The 20,337-nt window shown below is 42.1% G+C and overlaps 1 protein-coding gene across 1 annotated transcript in view; it reads right to left on the reverse strand.

The window, feature by feature from the left end:
• Window positions 1–12,451, reverse strand: part of LOC132383134 (serine/arginine-rich splicing factor 3-like) — a 33,936-nt gene extending 21,485 nt beyond the window's left edge. Inside the window, exons 1-2 of the mRNA XM_059953963.1 lie at window positions 12,356–12,451; window positions 144–366 (exon numbers count right to left, since the gene is read on the reverse strand). Of these exons, the coding sequence (XP_059809946.1) occupies window positions 144–352 (209 nt within the window). The 5' untranslated portion in view covers window positions 353–366; window positions 12,356–12,451. The remainder of the gene's footprint in view (window positions 1–143; window positions 367–12,355) is intronic.
• Window positions 12,452–20,337: the final 7,886 nt, after the last annotated feature.

Here is a 20,337-nt window from a genome sequence, read left to right on the forward strand (position 1 = left end):
ATGGTATTTCTACAAAAGTGATTGTATGCTCCCTTTGCGATCTACATTGATGGTATTTTGTTTGTTGCAACTTGTGTATGATAAAGGAGCAGATCAAGGGGAATATTACGTTTAAACTGTTGAGCTCATTACCAATTCCATACCTGCCATCCAATTCTCGCACAGCATCTGCTGCATCACGAGGATCCTCAAACTCTATAAATGCAAAGCCAGGAGGATTCCTTGCAACCCAGACGTTCCTCAGGGGTCCATAGTAGCTGAATGAGCGCTCCAACTCGGTCTTGTTCCCATTGGTTCCCAGATCACCCACATATACCTTGCAGTCAAGCGGGCAGGAATCACGGCGCATCATCGTTCAGCTGAATTCTTTTTAAAACAAGAACACAAATCCAACATTAAGAAGCACATCATTAACATCACAATGCTCAGAAGCGAATTATGCTAATATCACACCTTGGAAAACGTTTCACTGCTAATGTAATGGCCTTTCTGTAGAAGCAGTGTTTAGGTTATGGTTAGAGATAACGGGTGCTTTGGAATGTGAGCTGTCCCACTGAGCAGCAGGTTTTGGTGTCGTGTGCCAGACAACAGCGTGGTCCGGGGCCCTTTGTTTGGCAGAAGATGAAGAGAGAAGGATCGCTGCAGGATTTGACCTGGTGGGGACCATGATTTGATGGAGCGAATCTGAGGATTGGTAAATATGCCTTTTGGAAGAGTTGAGCTCCAACTTGCTGACATATGACTATTTAATTATGATGGGCCCTTTTTGTTTTTTATTTCTTTACTAACCCTTTAATTAAGATTCATAAATATAACTTCTTCAATCATATGCAGATGTGCAGCAAATTACACAGTATCCAAACAAACCAGGGTTTGGTTCACGGGGGGGGTTCACTAATATTTAAAAAAAAGAAATTTAAGCACTAATCTGCTCAGTATCAGGATTTTTATCGTTGATGTGTCATGAAATTTGTTTTGCAGCAGTGCAGTGCAATACATTAAACATACTATAAATTACAAAAGTACAAAAAGATCAAAATTAGTGAGGTGGTGTCCAAGGGTCCATTGTATGTTCAGAAATCTGATGTCAGAGGGGAAGAAGCTGTCCCCAAAATGTTGAGTATGTACCTTCAGACTTCCGTACCTCCTCTCTGATGGTAGTTATAAAACAAGGGCATGTCCTTGGCGGTGAAGGTCCTCAATGATATATGCAGCCTAGTTTTTTATCTTTGTTATTAAAAATAATAAAATTCAAACATGTACTTCGTCACATTTTAGGTTGGATTCAAATTTCCTACTCTGATTTTTAAAAACATCCGCTGCTAATCAACTTCAGCTGAACTATAAAGTGAATCTTACACAAACTTGCAGGTCAATAGGTATTATTTCATATAGAAGTAGTACACCATTTGTCCTTCTGACAGTAAAAAAAATTATTCTGCCAATACTCCTGTGCATACAGAAACCCTCAAATTTAATTCTCTCACACGAAGAAGTTAAGAGAAATACTTCATGCAAAGAATAAGGCTAAGTTTAAACACGAGATTATTCAGAGGCTGGAAATCCAGAGTAACACACTCAAAATGCTTCATCTTCTTATTCTGGCTTCTATGCCCTTCCTTTCCAGTCCCGACATAAGCCCTCGGCTGAAATGTTGACTCTTTAACCCTTCACAGACGATGCCTGGCCTGCTAAGTTCTTCCAGCATTGTGTGTGTTAGTAAGGTTCAGTTTGGTGTTTTCCACGACTACAGATAGTTAACGCTAATTTCCATTTGCTTAATGCCACTGTAACATTCAGGAATGTGTCAAGAATCCCAGGAAACCCTGACAGGATTGACATGGTTTTTGGTATTCTGACATCTACAGCATTGCTTTCAACACAGATTTGACAAAGCAGAATACTATCTAACCTACTGGTTAATCTTTATTCCTACATATCCAACAGCAATTCAATTTTAATGAAATGCTTATCATCACAGTAATAGTCTGAAATAGAAGTTGTCAAAACGTCATGCATTGTGGCTGAGATAACAGGGAGTGAGTAATTCTTTCAAGTCAGACAACATGAGAACACCTTCTGAATCCAAACTAATTAACGCCTACCTTATTAACACTTTTTTAAAAAAATCAAACAGTAACATGCAATTATAAAGCCTTTGATGAAAAAAATGTGGGTAAATGTTTAGAGCTGAGACTTTTCCCACACAATCTGTCTCGATATTAAGCAGTGTCAGCACTTAACGCAGTTATCAGACAGATGTATTCTGCCTTCAGCATTTCTTTCACCAGCTTCTTACCAACAGATTTTGTGCAAACCCAGTGGCTACAGGTCAAACTTCCAAGTGTAATTAGGTCTAAAGAAAGTTCCACCCACCTTAAATCCAATCTCTGACGCCATCCCTACTTTCATATTTACTTATGAACTGTAACCAATTACGATTCACTGTCAAACTAAAATCTAATCAAGATCCTGTTCAAAATGTGATGCCTTAAGAAGGGAGATCTATCATTAAGGTCCCCCACCACCCAGGACATGCCCTCTTCATATTGCTACCAGCAAAAGCCTGAAGGCTCACACTCAATTTTTTGGAAAAGCTTCTTCCACTCTATCACTACTTCACTATTTGCTCTTTTCGCACCACACTTAATTTTTTTATTGTAACTTATAATATCTCACATATTGCACTGTACACAAAACAAATTTCACATCAGTAATAATAAGCCTGATTCTGATTCTTTTTTAACCTTATTAAAAAGTTTTGATTTCTGAATACCAAATTGAAAACAATCCCAGAAGCTATTATAAGCACAAGATACTCTGGAAATCCATGGCATCACAAAAAAAATGCAGGAGGAGCTTGGGTCAGGCAGCATCTACGGAGAGGAATGAACTGATGTTTTGGACCGAGACCCTTCACCAGGTCCTGGTGAAAGTCCTTGGCCTGAAACACTAACAGTTTATTCCTCTCCATACATGTTTCCAGGAAACAATTGCTCATAAGACTTAAAATTAATAGAACACTTTTTAACATCTCAGTAATGTCTCCACAGCTTTTGGAGATGTACGACAGTGTTACTACTTCTTTTCCATTTATACAAGACAGTAAAATATATTTTATATTTTAAATCACTACCGCTGAAAACTTGCAGCCCCCACTCAGAATGTGTAGTCTGCTTTAAAATTAGGTCATGGAACACAATCACTAACTGAATCACCTCAAACACAGTGTGGTATTATAATTGACTCATATGGTAGCAAAGTTAGTGCAAACCTGACACATAAAGAAAGTAATTTATGTAAAATGGGTAAGTTGCTCCTCAAATTAAACTGCACAACTAGCATCCACTTTAAAAATTACACTAATACTAACTTTGGCATTCATAGCAAAAAGATTTGAGTACAGGAGTAGGGAGGTTCTACTGCAGTTGTACAAGACCCTGGTGAGACCGTACCTAGAGTATTGTGTGCAGTTTTGGTCCCCTAATCTGAGGAAAGACATTCTTGCCATAGAGGGAGTACAGAGAAGGTTCACCAGATTGATTCCTGGGATGGCAGGACTTTCATATGAAGAAAGAATGGATCGACTAGGCTTATACTCACTGGAATTTAGAAGATTGAGGGGGGATCTTATTGAAATGTATAAAATTCTAAAGGGATTGGACAGGCTAGATGCAGGAAGATTGTTTCCGATGTTGGGGGAAGTCCAGAACGAGGCGTCACATTTAAGGATAAATGGAAACCATTTAGGACTGAGATGAGGAAAAACTTGTCACACAGAGAGTGGTGAATATGTGGAATTCTCTGCCACAGGAAACAGTTGAGGCCAGTTCATTGGCTATATTTAAGAGGAAGTTAGATATGGCCCTTGTGGCTAAAGGGATCAGTGGGTATGGAGAGAAAGCAGGTACAGGGTTCTGAGTTGGATGATCAGCCATGATCATACTGAATGGTGGTGCAGGCTTGAAGGGCCGAATGGCCTACTCCTGCACCTATTTTCTATGTTTCTATTTTCCCTACATCCCAATTCCTGTTTACCCATCAGCTTGCATGCATAAGCTAGTTCCTGATTCAGTAACATCTCAAGATTTAAACTCGGCCATGTGGGGGGAGGCATCCTTCCACATCAATCTGTAGCCCACCTTTTCCTACAAAAACTTTTGTCTTTCAATTCCTTCTCCCAATTCCCTTGGACTAGCTTCTAAAGTAAATTACCAGTATACCCTTCTTCCTTCTACAAGTCATTTCTATCAAAATGGCATTTCTCTCAACACCTCTAAGGGTCACTGTCAAACTTGGATCAGTATCTTCTGCAAAGCACTTCAGAGCGTAGTAATGTATCCAAGGTGCTAAATGAATGCAAGCTGTTCTGTTGCTTCAACTGCCATTTGCTACCTCTGCACATTACTGATGTGGACACAGTTGTGAGTATTATGAACAGTTTTGGGCCTCTAAGAAAAGATGCACTGACATTGGAGAGGGTCCAGATGAGGTTCACGAGAATGACAGTATGACAAACATTTGATAGTTCTGGACCTGTATTCCTTAGAACTTAGCACAATGAGGGATGATCTAAATGTAACCTATCAAATATTGAAACACCTAGATAGAGTGGACATGCTGACATTTCCCTTCTTGGGGTGTCTAGGCCTCAGAATAGAGACACATTCTTTAGTAAAATGGAATTTCTTTAGCCAAGGGGTGAAGAATCTGTGGAATTTGATGCCACAGGTATGGAGATCAAGTTATGGGTATATTTAAAAGAGACATATAGGTTGTTGATTAGTAAAGGCATCGAAGGTTACAGGGAGAAGGCAGGAAATGGTGCTGAGGGGGATAATAAATCAGCCACGATGGAATGACGGGCAGACTCGAAAGGTCAAGTGGGCTAATATGCCTATGTCTCATTGTTTTTGATTGCCACGTGTAATGTCTTCCAGAAGTGAAGGTCTGTGCAGATGATCAAGGTTGAATTTACCATTTATACAGTCAGCTGTGTGAGAAAACAGAATACGAGCATGATACTATAATAAAACACACCTTCACAGCGAGCATGGGAACGAACAAAAGTACAAGGAGCTGCTGCCCATGGCACACTGGAAAACTACATTAAGAGATTTGAGTGTAGCTAACATCTAAGGAAACATATCTGTTTACAAACAATATAATCCTTTAGGCAAATCAAACTCAACTGCAAGAGAAGCGCAGCCATGGCTATCAGGAGGTAGTAATATTTCAAGGAAATAGACCTATGGCCAAAAACAAACAATAGCCTGGGGATATGAAGGGGGAAAATCAGAATTCGTGAAAGAAAGACCAAGGTATTTTTAAGGAAAAATAATGTAGAATGAGAGCTATTGGTGGGGAAAAAAAATCAAAGAAAGGCTAATAACTCCCACAGAAACAGAAAATGATCAATTAGTTCACATCAGAGACAGGATAAATTACACTGAGGAATAAGGAAGTGAAACTATTTTTAACTAGTGTCGACTTGCACAACACAAAAAGATAATACAGGAATAGTCTAAACAAGAAACTCAAAAATTAGCGCTGTAATTAATTGGATCAAACGATAGCTAATCCTTAGAACCTACAGTCCTATATCCTATGGTTTTGAAAATGCTGAGTAATGGGCATAAATCCATGGATTCTGGATGAATGCTGTAATCAAAATAACTCCAACATTGAAATGAAGGAGGAGAAAACCGGATTACTAAACGACATTAATAGGGAAAACACCAGAATCTACCATTCTGGAAAAGTTAAAAAATAAATATTAGGATTGATTAATGTCAATATAGATTGATCAAAGTGAAATTGCCCTTCACAAGTTTGCTGAGTTGTTGTTCTGCTTTTTTGTATCACTCTCAATCAACAAATGCAAATTAGTTGGTATATTTGGACTTCTGGAAAGTTTTTGATAAGGTATCATTCAAAACATTGTTAAACAACCTTTGCGGAAGATTGGGTGATATATTGGCATGGATTGTTAGAGGTGGGAAGAGCTTGAAACATGGTGCCAGGCAAGTAATCTTTTCCTCAATTTCAACAAGGCAAAGGAGAAACTTCAGAAAAACTCGCACAACTTACATCCCTTTTTACATCAACAGTAAGCAGTTTCAAATTCCTGGGAGTACACATCTCAAACAAACATCTCATTATCCTAGAACACATTCTGCACAATCAGGAAAGCTCACCAAAGCCTCTACTTTCTGAGGAGGCTAAAAAGAGCTGGATTATGCAGCGCATAATCATTCATGTCATTCTACAAATGAACAGTACAGAGCATCCTAACATGCTGCACTGCAGTGGATAGGAAGGCTCTCCAACACGTGGCCAAAACTGCCCAATGCATCACCCCTGCCAGCCTACCCACCAAGGGCACATATACAGAAAGGTGCCAGTAACATTGTGAAGGATCACACCTACCCTGCTCATGGACTGTTTGTTCCACTTCCATCAGAAAGGAGGTATGTAACATCCATGCCTGAACAACCAGACTCAGAAAGTTACTTTCCCCAAGCAGCAAGGCTAGTCAACAGCCCCCCAACCACTACTTTATAATTTCCTGTCAGTCACATTATGTAGACACTCCTATGCCTGGTGTCACTTTATGAACATACAATTAATCTATAAATTAATTACATATTTGTATAAGATGATGAGAGGCATTGATCGTGTGGTTAGCCAGAGGCTTTTTCCCCAGGCTGAAATAGCTAACACAAGGGGGCATAGTTTTAAGGTGCTTGGAAGTAAGGTACAAGGGAGATGTCAGTAATAAGTTTTTCCAGAGAGTGGTGGATGTGTGGAATGCACTACTGGCGACTGTGGTGGAGGCAGATACAAGAGTCTTTTCAGAGACATGAAAGTACGCAAAGCTTAGAAAAATAGAGGGCTATGCAGTAGGATAATTCCAGGCAATTTCTGGAGTAGGTTACATGGGCAGCACAACATTATGGGCCGAAGGGCCTGTAATGAGCTGTAGACACACACACACACAAAAAAACACTAAAGGAACTTAGCCAGTCAGGAAAAGTGCACACAGTTGAACTTGCAGGCTGAGATCCTTCCTATAAGCTATTTTAGGTATTTATATTTATCATGCTTTTTTAAATTATTGTGTTCATTGACTTATTAATTATGCTGCATCAGATACAAAGCAACAATTTTTTCATTCTCCTGTACATTTGTGCACTGGAAATTATGTTAAACAATGTTGAGTCTTGAGAACTAAAAAGAACAAAGCACAGAAAAGAGCAACAATGTGCTGAGGAAACTCAGTGGGTCATGCAGCATCATGGAGTGAAGAAGCTGTTGAAGCTTTGAGTCTTTATGCTACATCATAATGAAATGATAATGAAACGGTTAGCACAAAGAAAAGTGATGAGAATGGATTCTGAGGCAATCGGTGGACTAGATGACGGGCAGATAATGCCTGGTGCCAGGCAGGGGAGGTACTCCAGATTCCAGCATCCAGTTTCATGCCTCTGGAAAAAAAATCACACTTGTGTTTGGAAACAGATGCTTGTGAGATGCTGCACGAATGTGTCAGTGAAATCCAGCTGTGCACCATTACATACACAAGAAAGTCTGTGGATGCCGGAAATCCATAGCAACAAAGTTCCGGAGGAACTTAGCAGGTCAGGCTGTGCCCATGGAGAAGAATAAAGAATCAATGTTGAGGCAGAGACTCTTCATCAAGACTGGGAAGGAAAGGGGAAGAAACCAGAATAAGAAGGTAGGGGAGGGGGGAGGAGTAAAACCAGGCAGGTGATGAGTGAAACTAATTGGGGGGGGGGGGGGAAATAGGTAGTTGAGAACAGGAATGATATAAGATGGGAGGAGATAGGTGTAAGACCTTAAGAATATAGCAGCAAATTAGACCATTCAGTCCATCAAGTCTGCTCTGCCATTCCATCAAGGCTAATTTTTTATCCCTCACAACCCCATTCTCCTGCCTTGTCCCCATAACCTTGACACCCTGATTAATCAAGAAACTATCAACCTCCGCTTGAAATATACCCAATGACTTGGCCTCCACAGCCTTCTGTGGCCATGAATTCTAGACTCACCACACCTCCTCATCTGTTATAAATGGACATCCCTCTAGTCTGAGGCTGTGCTCTCTAGCCTGAGAGGAGGTACAGGAGTGAAGGAGGAAACTGATGGGAGAGAAGAGTGCACCGTGGGAGAAAACAAAAAGAGAGGTACCAGAGATAGGCGAGAAGGAAATGGGGAGAACCAGAACAGGGAATGGAAAGGGGGGTGGGGGGGAGAAGAGAAACTACAGCAAGTGAAAAAAACTGATGTTCATGCTATCAGGTTGAAGGCTACCCAGCTCCAACCTGAGAGTGGCATCATTGTGGCAGTAAAGATTTTGCTGGGTTCCTCACCCCTTCCATTCCAGTCCTAGTGAAGGGTCTTGGCTTGAAACCTACACTCTTTATTCCACTCCATAGATGCTGCCTGATCTGTGTGTTCCTCCAGCATTTTGTGCATGCATAACTCGGATGAAAAGATCAAATGCGACAAAACCAAATTTGCTGGTAACACAAAAGTGGGCAGCAGTGGAGATGCAGAAAGGCTTCGGGTAATATACAAAGGTCAAGTCAACGTGCAGTGATGTGGCAGATAAAATATAAAGTGGAAGCATGGGACGTCATCGACTTAGAAAACTAGCGATTTCATGTTTGTAAATGAGACAACTGAAAAGCGCTGATGTTCAGAAAATGCTCAGTGATGTTCTACATAAATCACTAAAAATTAACTTGCAAGTAAAGAACGTTTTACTATTTGCAAGAGGATATCAGACTAGAGATGATTTAATTATATCCAGCACTGGAATAGCATGTTGATGTCCCAACTTAACAAATGAAGGGTAAAAGGTTGATGTTAGCAAATGCTCAATAGACCAACTCCTTGAGGATATTAAAGCAAACTAGACATATATTCTGAACAGTATAAAAAAAATCTTCATCCAAAACTCAGTCAACCTTAGGAATTCTTTAATTAGAGTGTGTCAGGATCAGTTGCAGATCACATTCAGAAGAGATTAAAATACTTTTGGAAATTGAAAGAAGCCAAGACAAGTTGAGTTTATTGTCACTTATAGGTGTATAGCCCCATATACAGCATTCACAAAAAAACAATTAATTGTAAATTGTGAGGACTGCTAAAAGAATCATTCTCTTCTTCATATCCACAAAATTTATCAGCACTGAATATGCAGGGCCCTTAACATAGTCAATGCACCCTCCAATCTGATCTCTCTGAATCCCTTACCATCAGGCCAGAGGTACTGTAGCATTAGGACAACTGTTAGGATAATTATTTATAGAGCACTTTTCACACAGATGTACTTCAAAGTGAATAAAAATTGAATAAAAGTACAAACAAGAAAATTTAAAAATAATCATGAAAATAATAAGACAAAAAGATGCTGGATAAAAGCAAAAATAGGTGGGATTTGAACTGCCGTTTGAAAGTGTCCACTGAGTCTGTATCCCTTATACTTTTAAGTATTCCTGTTTAGCAGTGTAGTTCAAAAAACCTGATTATCTTTAGAGGGAGATCGTTTACATTTAAGAGGCAGACGGAAGAAGACCGGAAAGCTGGAGCAGGATTAAAAAAAAACAATTATGTTATACTCACTCCAGTCCCAGACCATTAAGAGCATTAGAACTAAGTAAGAGAACTTTATAATCAATTCTAAAAGGTACAGGAAGCCAATTCTGAGTAGCTAGTATGGAGTGATATTTCCCTCATCCTGGTTTTGGTTAAAAGTCTAGCAGCAGAGTTCTGAATGAGTTGGATGTTTGTCAATAGATTGTTTTGTAAGGCCAGTCAGAAGTGCATTGGAGTAATCTAAGTCTATTCGAGATACTAAGGCTTGAATAAGTTTTTCAGCAAGATTACATGACAGAAATAAACGTAGCTTTACAATATTTCTCAAGTGTAAAAATGCTGCTCTAGTCACTTTATGTGGGATTTAAAATTCAAATCTGATTCAAGGACACACCCGGGTTTGTTACTTCTGATTTTACAAGGGGAGCAAAGCTCCCAAGTTTATCTCTTTTTGACCTTGGGACCAGTTTTATCTTCATATAGTTTTAGAAAATTGTTGCTCATCCATTTATTCTAGCCATTCCAAAAGTCAGGGTGTTATGATCAGATTCAACCAAGACATACAATTGTGTTTCATCAGCATACAGGGGAAATCAAGTTGAAACTTTCTAATGATGTCTCCTAAAGGGAGCGTTTCTACAGAGGAGAGTAGGGCCAAGACATCTTTCCTGAACACCACCAAAAGGTACATCATAACTCTTAGAAAATTGGTTTCTAAGACAACCCAGTTCCCAAGGCAATCTAGGAGAATGCTGTGGTCAATTGTGTTGAAGGAAGTACTCAGATTTAAGAATTAGAACTCATTAGTGCTGAGTCCAAGGTTGCTGACAGTTTTGGTAAGGGCCACTTCCATGCTGTGGCTTGTTCTAAAACTTGCCTGAAACTTTTCTAGAATATAGTTCCCATTCAGAAAGTTGTCAAATTAGTTGAAAATGACTTTTTCAAACATCTTACCCATGAAGGAAAGTTTAGATATAGCCCTGTAGTTAGGTACTACCTCATTTTCGAGGCTTGACTTTTTAAGTAGCAGTTTGACAGCTGCTGCTTTGAAGGCATCTGGAAAAAGGGGATGTGCTAATAATTTTCTTAAAAGAATTGAAAACATTATTATTAAGAATCCTTAAAAGGTGCAGTGGGGCAGAGTTGAGACAGCAAGTAAACTATTTACTCTTTGTTATAATCTTATGCAGTTCTGAACTGAAAATACTTATAAATTTTGACATGGTTACCCTCTTTTTATAGAGGTTACCGATCTATACTCTCCCTAATGGAAGTAAATTTGTTGATTACAATTATGTATTCTAGTCCAGTTTTCCTCCATTTTCACTCAGCTACTCTGAATGATGAGTTCATAGTTTAGCTCATGGTGGAGTGGCAGAGCAGACACGATGGGCCGAAAGGCCCACTTCTGCTCCTTTGTCTTGTGATCTTGTGAACATTCTGACATCACATATGTGATTTCTTTTTAACTGTAAATGGGGCCACCATGTTTATTATATTCGTCAAGTTATTGTTGGAAGGATCAATCATTTCAATTTACTGAGCAGTTTAGTGTCACAGGGGTCAGATAAACTAGCCTGCTCAGAGAATTTAAGTGGAGTTGCAGCATCAGGAACATTTCTTTAGCTATAATTTCTTTCATGATTTTGATTCCAGACATGCGAGCATAAAAAATTACACAGAAACAACCAGACACAGTGGTATCAGAGAGAGAAGCACTAATAATATTTAACCCTTTTGTCATTACTAAGTGCATTTCCAAATCAATGGGGTGGGCTCAGTGACATGTTGGGTAAGATCTAGGCTCCAGAATACATCTGGCAGAGTGAGCATTTGAGAGGTCATTAAAATGAATATTGAAATCTTGAGGGATGAGAATCCTGTCATAGCTCAACATAATATAATAAAGGAGAAAAATTGAGAATTACGAGAGAAAGCAGACATTAGATTTAGGAGAGTGATTAACTAGTGCAGAGGAGAAGATCCATACCAAAATGTTAAACATCAAAACTTGAAAAACATGAGGATAGATAGGAACCAGCTTATTTCACAAGACTACTGAACTCCCTGTCGCCATTCCAAATTTCATCATGTATGAGTTTACTTTTTAAACTTGCATCGTAAATGCACAGTATGGCTAAATATCTGTGGTAATATAAATTTATGTTTTGTGTGCGAGTTATATTACTGTGTTGTGTACACAGGCCCCGAGGAATGTTGCAACTTGGATAGAGGCAGCATAATAAATGTGGGTGCAACACAGGGGGAAGACTGTGCAAAGCAAAGATGATGGCAGCAGGATAACAGAAAGGGGGAAGGGGAAACAAGCAGGGCATTTAACAGGTATAAAAGAGGAGCATGGGGGGGGGAAACTGAGGGCCAAAAAGGGGCACAAGGGGGGAGCTGAGGGTCAGGGGGGCGGGGAGGGCCAAGAGGGAGCACGTGGGGGGAGGGGAGAACTACAAGGGGCAAGGAAAAGACTACAAGCAGGCGCAAGGAGAGAGGGAAGGGCTGGGGTATAAAGGTGGGAAACAAATGGGTATACCGGGGTGTAAAGAGGAGAAGAGGAGTGGTGAACACGGGGGCGTAAATAGGCCTCAAGCAGCAACGCTGGGCCCACGCTCCTCCGCTTGGATTACAACGGGACCAGGTCGCTGCTCTTCCCTCCCACCGGTGAGCTGCGGGCTACCACCACTCCCAGAGCCGCACATTTCTTCACGATAGGCCTCACCTGCCGTCCACGACTTCTCCTGTTCAGATCTCTCGCCTCCTAAACTCCCTCTCCGAATCTCGCCACAAAATGGCGGCCGACGCTGCCCACTTTGATGGACCGCGGCTAGAGCCAATCAGCGGTCGACCAGTTTCAAATCGACCAATAGTAGCTTCGATGTCTTGACGTCAGCATTTTTGATTGGTTGTTGTTTGTACCTATCGTCTGTCATGTCGTCAGTCTTCCCGCCTTAGCTCAACCAATCAAATATCGCGGTCGCTATGTGACGTCATTTAGCGATTGTAGAAATTGTGAAATGGCGAATGATGGGAGTGAAGGGCATGTGGATTTCAGTACGTCAGTATGTGCTTATTAACTATACCGTAATGTCCCAAATCGGTGCCCTGACTGATGCCAAAAGCCTTCTTCACCACCCTCAGTGAACGTTGTACATTATTTTAGTCATAGAGGACTTGCACCCCTTTAGCCCTTCTATTCCATCTCAGGCTTGGTTCTATCGACCCACACCTGGACTATAGCCTTCCATACCCTTAGAAATGTTTCAATTGAAACCATAACCATCACTGCGGCTGGCAGTTCCTTTCACACCTGCATCACCCTCTGTGGAAGGTCCCCCCTAATTATCTAACATTTCATCCTTAACCGATAACCACTAGCTCCAGTCTTGTTGAACCTCTTTTTTTTAAAAAAAAGGTCTCAGCCCAAAACTTTGACTGTTTGTCCATATCCATAGATGTTGCCTGGGCTGCTGAGTTCCTCCAGCACTTTGTGTGTGTTGCTCAGTAGGAAGAAAACCTGTTTTGCATTTACCTATCTATACCTCTATCAAACCTCCACTCATTCCCCCGGTGGCATCCTTTAGTCTCGCAAGACAATGGAACTGCGCCTGGAAAGTACTGGTGTGTCCTGTCCAGGGCGCAGGCCTGGGCAAGGTTGTATAGAAGACCGGCAGTTGCCCATGCTGCAAGTCTCCCCTCTCCATGACACCAATGTTGTCCAAGGTACGGGCAAAGGCCGATACAGCTTGGCACCAGTGTCGTCACAGCAGCTGTCAGAATGAGGTTGAAGGCAAAGTCGACTGCCTTAGGGACTCCAGTTCTGGATTTGTCCTCGGTTTACTCCTGAAGCCTTTCCCATGAGTAAGTATGGCCGCAAGCCAGCAGAAGTTTGAAATCAGAGTTTTCCCTCTCTTAGATGGACTGCCAGTCAAGCCACAGCAACGTCCTTGTAAATTTCCTCTGTACTCTTTCAATCTTATTGCTATTTTTCCTGCAGGTAGGCACACAATATTCCAAATTTGGCCTCACCAATGTCTTTCACAACTTTGACATCCCAACTTCTGTACTCAATACTCTGATTTATGAAGGCCGATGTTCCAAAGCTCTCTTTATGACTCTCTCTACCCATCAGTTTTAGTCAGATTTATTTGTGTTTGTGTTTTTTCCAGGCATAATACATGTATTGGAATCTGGAAGTAACACATAAGATGCTGGAGGACCTCAGCAGTTTTTGCAGCATCTGTGGAGGGGAATGAATGCTGACATTTTGGGTTGAATCATGTCATGTGGACTCACAACTGGATGCATCCCACCTAGGGATATGGTTTCAAACCAAAATGTTGACTGTCCATCTCACTCCATCAATGCCGCCTGGCATCTTGTGTGTTGGTTCAAGGATTACATCCAGTGCTAGAGGTATGAGCATAAACTTCTAGGAGTGATCACAGATCACTAAGCCCTCTGAGTTCCTCCGGATTGTTTGATGCTCCAGATTCCAGCATCTGCGTTCTGTTGTGTCTCTGTTTTCTTCTGATTCTGATGGTGATTCCTTCTTTCCAATGTGTTCATCCAACCATGGCACCGACCCAACTGGTCTGAATTTCCTGCATTCAACCAAGATCCTTCTAAGCTATGACCCTCCATGTTCCTGTCCACGTGTTAGCTAAATACTACCTCAATTTGCCATCTTAGCCCTGTCTAGCCTGTATGTAGTTCTCATCTCAGCAAGATAGAGGTGTAGGGTACCACAGCATGGAAATGGATTCTGGGTCGAGAGATTCTAACCGTCCTTAGGTCAAGATGCGGCCGAGGTGAGGCCTCCAATGAGGATGTGGATAGACTGTGTGGCTTCTTAAGATTGTAGGGATGGTTTTGAGGACAGTGAGGGGAGTTAGGTGTCAGGGTAGGGTTTGGAGACAGATATGTGGTTTAGGGACAGGGATGCAGAGGAGTTTTGAGTATAGGCCTCCACTCTGCATTCAAAGATCAGCAATGTGGATGTGTGGTGAAGAATATCCATTGACATCAGGATGTCAACTTGAATCAAGTGACCATGCGAGCATTAGGAGACACGAGGGCCCCACTGGGTTGGTGAGCTAGTGAGTCCACAGTCCGAGGTCTGAAGTTTGGGACGCCATTATCAACTACTCCTGGGATCGACACTGAAGGTCAGAGTCCGAAAGTCGATTGGAAGTCGAAGGCCCGGGTCTACGAGTCTGAGAGTCCGACAGGAAATTGGAAGCCTGGTGTCTTTGAATCTGCTGGAGGCCTGAGGCCCAGAGGCTTTGTCGGGGGTTGGAGGACTGTCTGCGTGTGGGATGGGCAAGAAGAAAGGGGCTTGCTTAGCTGTGGTCATTTTGTTTCTCGTTCTGTCTTGTCCTGTTCTATTGCTGCCATTCCTCGTGTGTTCTGCTAAACATTATGGGCATGTTGTGTTGACAATGGAATGTGTGGCAACAGCCAGCGGGCTGTCTCCAGCTTAGGTTGCTGATGCTAAGGACACATTTCTGAACATAAATCTGAATCTGAATTGCGTGGAGAGCTGGAGAAATTGGAATAGAGCCGGACAGTACTGATAGTTCTTCATTGTCTATGTGGAGAGAGAAACAGGATCAGTGTTGCATAATGATGATCTTTCAGTGGCAGTAGGAAAAGAAATCAAATGTGTTTTAATTTGCAGTGATAACTGGCTGGTTTCGATGCCAATTTTTAACCTATATCGTCAACACCATTTTTCTATCTTCACAGATGCTGCCCATTCTTCTGAATATTTAATACTTACTCTATTAAATCTCCTTTACCAGATATTTACAAATGGGCAACTCGGTAGCTTAGTAGTTATCACAGTGCTTTACGGTACAGACAACCCACCACTGTCTGTAAGGAGCATGTACATTCTACCGTGACCATGTGGATTTTTTCCAGCTGTTCTGGTTTCCTCCCACAGTCAAAGACAAAAGACATTATGGTTGGTAGGTTAATTGGTTGTTGTAAATTGTCCCGTGATTAGGCTCCGTTCAAATTGGGGGGATTGTTGGACAGTGTGGCTGGAAGGGCCTATTCTGCTCTGTATCTCAATAAATAAGTTAATATACCATGGAGAGCATTCAGACAGGTTACCTGACTGACTGGTGTGGAGGTGCCAACGTTACAGAATGGAAAGAGGTGGCAGAGGGCTGTAAGCTCAGCCAACTCCATCGTGGACACTAGCCTCCCTCAAAAAAAAGGCGGCATCCTTCATTAAAGACCCTCACCGCTCAGAACGTGCCCTCTTCTCATTGCTACCATCAAGGAGGAGATACAGGAGTCTGAAGACACACACTCAACATATTAGAAGCAGCCTCTTCCCCTCTGCCATCAGGTCTCTTAACAGTCCATGAACATGTGGTAAAGAGCACGGTGACCTGCCCAGCAGCACGTACAGCCACAGTGATGAAGCATATCAACGCCTCCTTGAGAAGTGATTTAGATCCACTCCAGCTTGCCAACTGGAGCGACAGGTCCACAGCAACTGCTCTTCACTCAACCCTGGACCATCTGGACAGCAAAGATGCATTCATCAGGATGTTCTTTATCGACTACAGCTCAGCATTTAATGTCATTTTCCACTCAAAACTGATCAATACGCTCCAAGCCCTTGGCCTCAATACCTCTGTGCAATTGGATCCTTGCATTTGCAGACAATGGTCAGTTCGGATTGGTGACAGCTTCTTCTCTATGACCTCCATCTGCATAGGTGCACCATAAGGCTGTGTGCTTAGTCCCCTGCTCCACCTGCTTTACATTTATGAATTTGTGGCTAAGCACAACTCCAATGCCATATTCAAATTTGCTGATGACCTCACAGTTGTAGGCTGAATTAAAGAGGTGATAAATCAGCATATTGAAAATCTGACTAAGTGGTGCCAGAACAACAACCTCTTACTTACAGTAATGCCAGCAAGTCCAAGGAACTGATTATTGACTTCACGAGAAGGAAGCCAGAAGTCCTTCAGCCAGTCCTCAACAGGGGATCAGAGTTGGAGAGGGTTAGCAACTTTAAGTTCCCAAGTGTTATTATTTTGGAGGTTTGGTATGTCACCAAACGCACTCGCAAATTTCTCCAGATGTACTGTGGAGAGCATTCTAACTGGCTGTATCACCCTCTGTTATGGAGAAGCCACTGCATAAGATTGGAAAAAGCTGTAGAAAGTTGTAAACTCAGCATCCAGGCGTGATCAAAAGGCGTCATCTGTCATTAAAGACCCCCATCACCCAGGACATGCCCTCTTCTCATTGCTACCGTCAGGGAGGAGGTACAGGAGCCTGAAGGCACACACTCAACAATTCAGGAACAGCTTCCGCTCTGCAATCTGATTTTTGAATGGACATTGAACCCATGGATACTATCTCACTGCATTATTTTTTTCTCTTCTTGCACTATTTAACTTAAACCTGATTCTGATTCTGGTGATAGAGGCTCTTAGAGAGGTATTTAAGAGACTCTTAGACAGGCACTTAGGTGATAGAAAAGTGGAGGGCTTTGTAAGAGGGAAGTGTCCTTGTCCTGATGAAACAGTCAAAACATCGACTACTTACTCTTTTCCATAGACACTGCCTGGCCTGCTGAGTTCCTCCAGCATTTTGTGTGCATTGCTTCAGATTTCCAGTGTCTGCAGATTTTCTCATCTTCAGGGTTAGATTAAATTTTGAGTAGACTGGAAGCTTGGCAGTGTATTGTGGGTCACTGGCCTGTCTGTGCTGTAGTGTTCTACTCTCGAAATTTTTACAGATCAAGGAGTACGCGGGCTGTTAAAATGAGCGGATAATGAGGCTATTGGTTCACTTTATATAGTGGCAGGTTAGAATCACGAGGGGGGAGTTTGTGATCTCATGCATGAGGTTCCCTGTAGAAGATCTGACAAGTCTGGATGTTGAAATGTTCTTTTTTTTTCCCTGCAAAGCAAAAAGCAAAGGGAACAAATTGCCTGCCAGATCTGTGTTGTTGAGAGATTTCACCCAGAAGGCAGATTTGCAAATAACTGTTACTCCCATTGTTTTGAAAATGGTGAAAAGAGTCAGATAATTTACTAGCAATTACTGGAGTTTGAGACGAGATGCTTGGGATTGACAAGTCAAGCAGTGATGCAGCCAGCCATGTAAGAACTGATGCCTGTTTTCTCTTCATCAGGAGAAGAAACGGCCAACATTTTAGGAGAAATTAATTGTTTGTTCACTGAAGCAGGGTGTAATTCCAGCAGTTGATACCCATCCCCCCATTTCACTGGAGAAGCTGGTAGTTTAAAGATGAAAGATTAGCTTTATTTGTCCCATGTACATCGAAATATTGAAATATACAGTAAAGTGCATTACTTTGCATCAATGACCAACAATCTGCAGATGTGCAAGAGGCAGTTGGAAGTGATGCCATGCTTCCAACACCAACATAGCAAAGTTCAAAGGAAATTTGTATCAAAGTATGTATATGTCACCATATGAGATTCATTTTCTTGTAGAAAATTCATTTCACAGTAGAACAAAGAAATACAATAGAATCAGTGAAAAAACACACACAAAGACTGACATACAACCAATGTGCATGCCCACAGCTTACTATCCGTAACCCATACATCTTTTGGAATGCATGAGGAAGCCCACAGGGGGAACATTCAACCTCCTAACGGACTGGTGCTGTAAAGCGTTACGCTTACCACTCCGCTACTGTGCTGCCCAGGTACACAGCCGAAGGGTAAGGGCCATGATGAGGTTGATCAGCTGGGAATGAGGCCTTTACTTTCATGTTTGGTGTGTACTGCGCAAGGACAGGAGCTGTGGCAGAGGCTCAATGTACAGAAAAAAGAAAATTCCTTTGCTTCTGGTTATGTTGTCCAAATGTAGGAGCTGAAATCAAATTTTCTGCCCCGTACTGCACAGGATTGTATTGCTCCTGTTTGGTTGCCACTGAAACAAGAGTTGCACTAGGGGCTATGTTGTTAACTTTTCTGCATATAGGCCAAAGAACAGTACAGCACACTACAGGCCCGATGACCCATGGTGTTGTGCCGACCTTTCAAGTTTAAGTTTATTCTCATTCAACTGTGCAGGCAACTCTGCCATGGACGGTCCCAAGCCTGGCTGTGAAGGGAGGAGGTTTGGGCATGGGGCTGGCAACCCCATCCAATAAAAACCCAGAGCTACAGAAATGCCAGTAGAAGCTCCAAAGACCTCATCCCTGGGAGAGGAAGGATCATTTCCTAGAAGTATGAAGCCGTGTGGTGAAAGTGAAAGCCATAGGGCCGATCATTGGCCCAGGACAGAGGACCCTGGTAAGCTGATGTTGCCCCAGTAGGGGTGATAGGTAAGAAGGATAAGAACTGAACACATGTACCTTCAAGCAAAGCAACGTTCCTGCAGACCACGGTGCACAACACAGTACAAATACTTCTCATGCGTGCACGCGCATAAACAAGACATAAAGTAATATTACCATAAATAAGGATCAAATAATGAGGTGCATTTACAACACGTTAAAAAGTGAACAGTATAACACTGGTTCCAGCACACCCACAGCGGTCTGAACACCTGGATGACACCTGAACACAGCACACCTGTTGAGTATCCATCAGATCCATTTCTATAGAGGTATATGGAAAAGGGTTCCAAGGCAAATCCAAATCTAAAATATGGCCAGCCAACATTGGTTCCCACTCTGTTATATGAGTGTTCCCATTAAATAAAATTATCTTCTCTCGTTCAAGGGCCTGATGCTTAAGTTCCTGAACTTGGTGGTGTGGGTCCCATTACCTCCTGTACCTTCTTCCTGATGGCAGTCACGAGAAGAAAGCATGGCCTGAGTGGTGGGTGTCCTTGTTGATGGATGCAGCTTTCCTGCTCTATGGTGGGAGGGCTTTACCCATGATGGATTGGGCCGTATCCACCGCTTATTGTAGGATTTCCCACTCAAGGATATTGATGTTTCCATACCAGGCTGCGACACAACTCTCCACCACACAGCTATAGAAGTTTGTCAAAGTTTGAAGTGTTTGCAAACTTTTAAGCAAGTAGAGGCACTGCCATGCTTTCTTTGTAATTGCACTTTGATGCTGGGCACCAGACAAATCCTCTGAAATGAGAACACCGAGGAATTTAAAGCTGCTGACCCTCTCCACCTCTGATCCCCCAATGAGGACTGACTCATGGACCTCTGATTTCCTCCTCTTGAAGCCAATAATCAGCTCCTTGGTCTTGCTGACATTGAGTGAGAGGTCATTGTTGTGGTACCACTCAGCCAGGTTTTCAACCTCTCCACAGGCTGGAATTTCCATCCACTTGAAAAGGGTAACAACTATACCAGTGCCCAAGAAGAGTAGTGTGAGCTGCCTTATCATCCAGTAGCGCTCACGTTTGCAGTGATCAAATGCTTTGAGAAGTTGGTCATGGCCAGCAACAACTCCTGCCTCAGCAAGAACCTGGACCCACTGCAATTTGCCTATCTCCATACTAAGTCAATGGCAGACACAATCTCAATGGCTTTTCATATGGCCTCAGATCACCTCGACAATACAAATACCTATGTCACAAAGCTGTTTATTGATTATACCTCAACGTTTAACTCCGTCATTCCTGCAGAACTAATTGATAAGCTACAGAACCTGGACCTCTGTACCTCCCTCAGCAATTGGATCCTCAGCTTCCTAACTGGAAGACCACAATCTATGCTGATTG

This window comes from Hypanus sabinus, chromosome 29 (assembly GCF_030144855.1).
Source record: "Hypanus sabinus isolate sHypSab1 chromosome 29, sHypSab1.hap1, whole genome shotgun sequence".
NCBI classification, from domain to species: domain Eukaryota; kingdom Metazoa; phylum Chordata; class Chondrichthyes; order Myliobatiformes; family Dasyatidae; genus Hypanus; species Hypanus sabinus.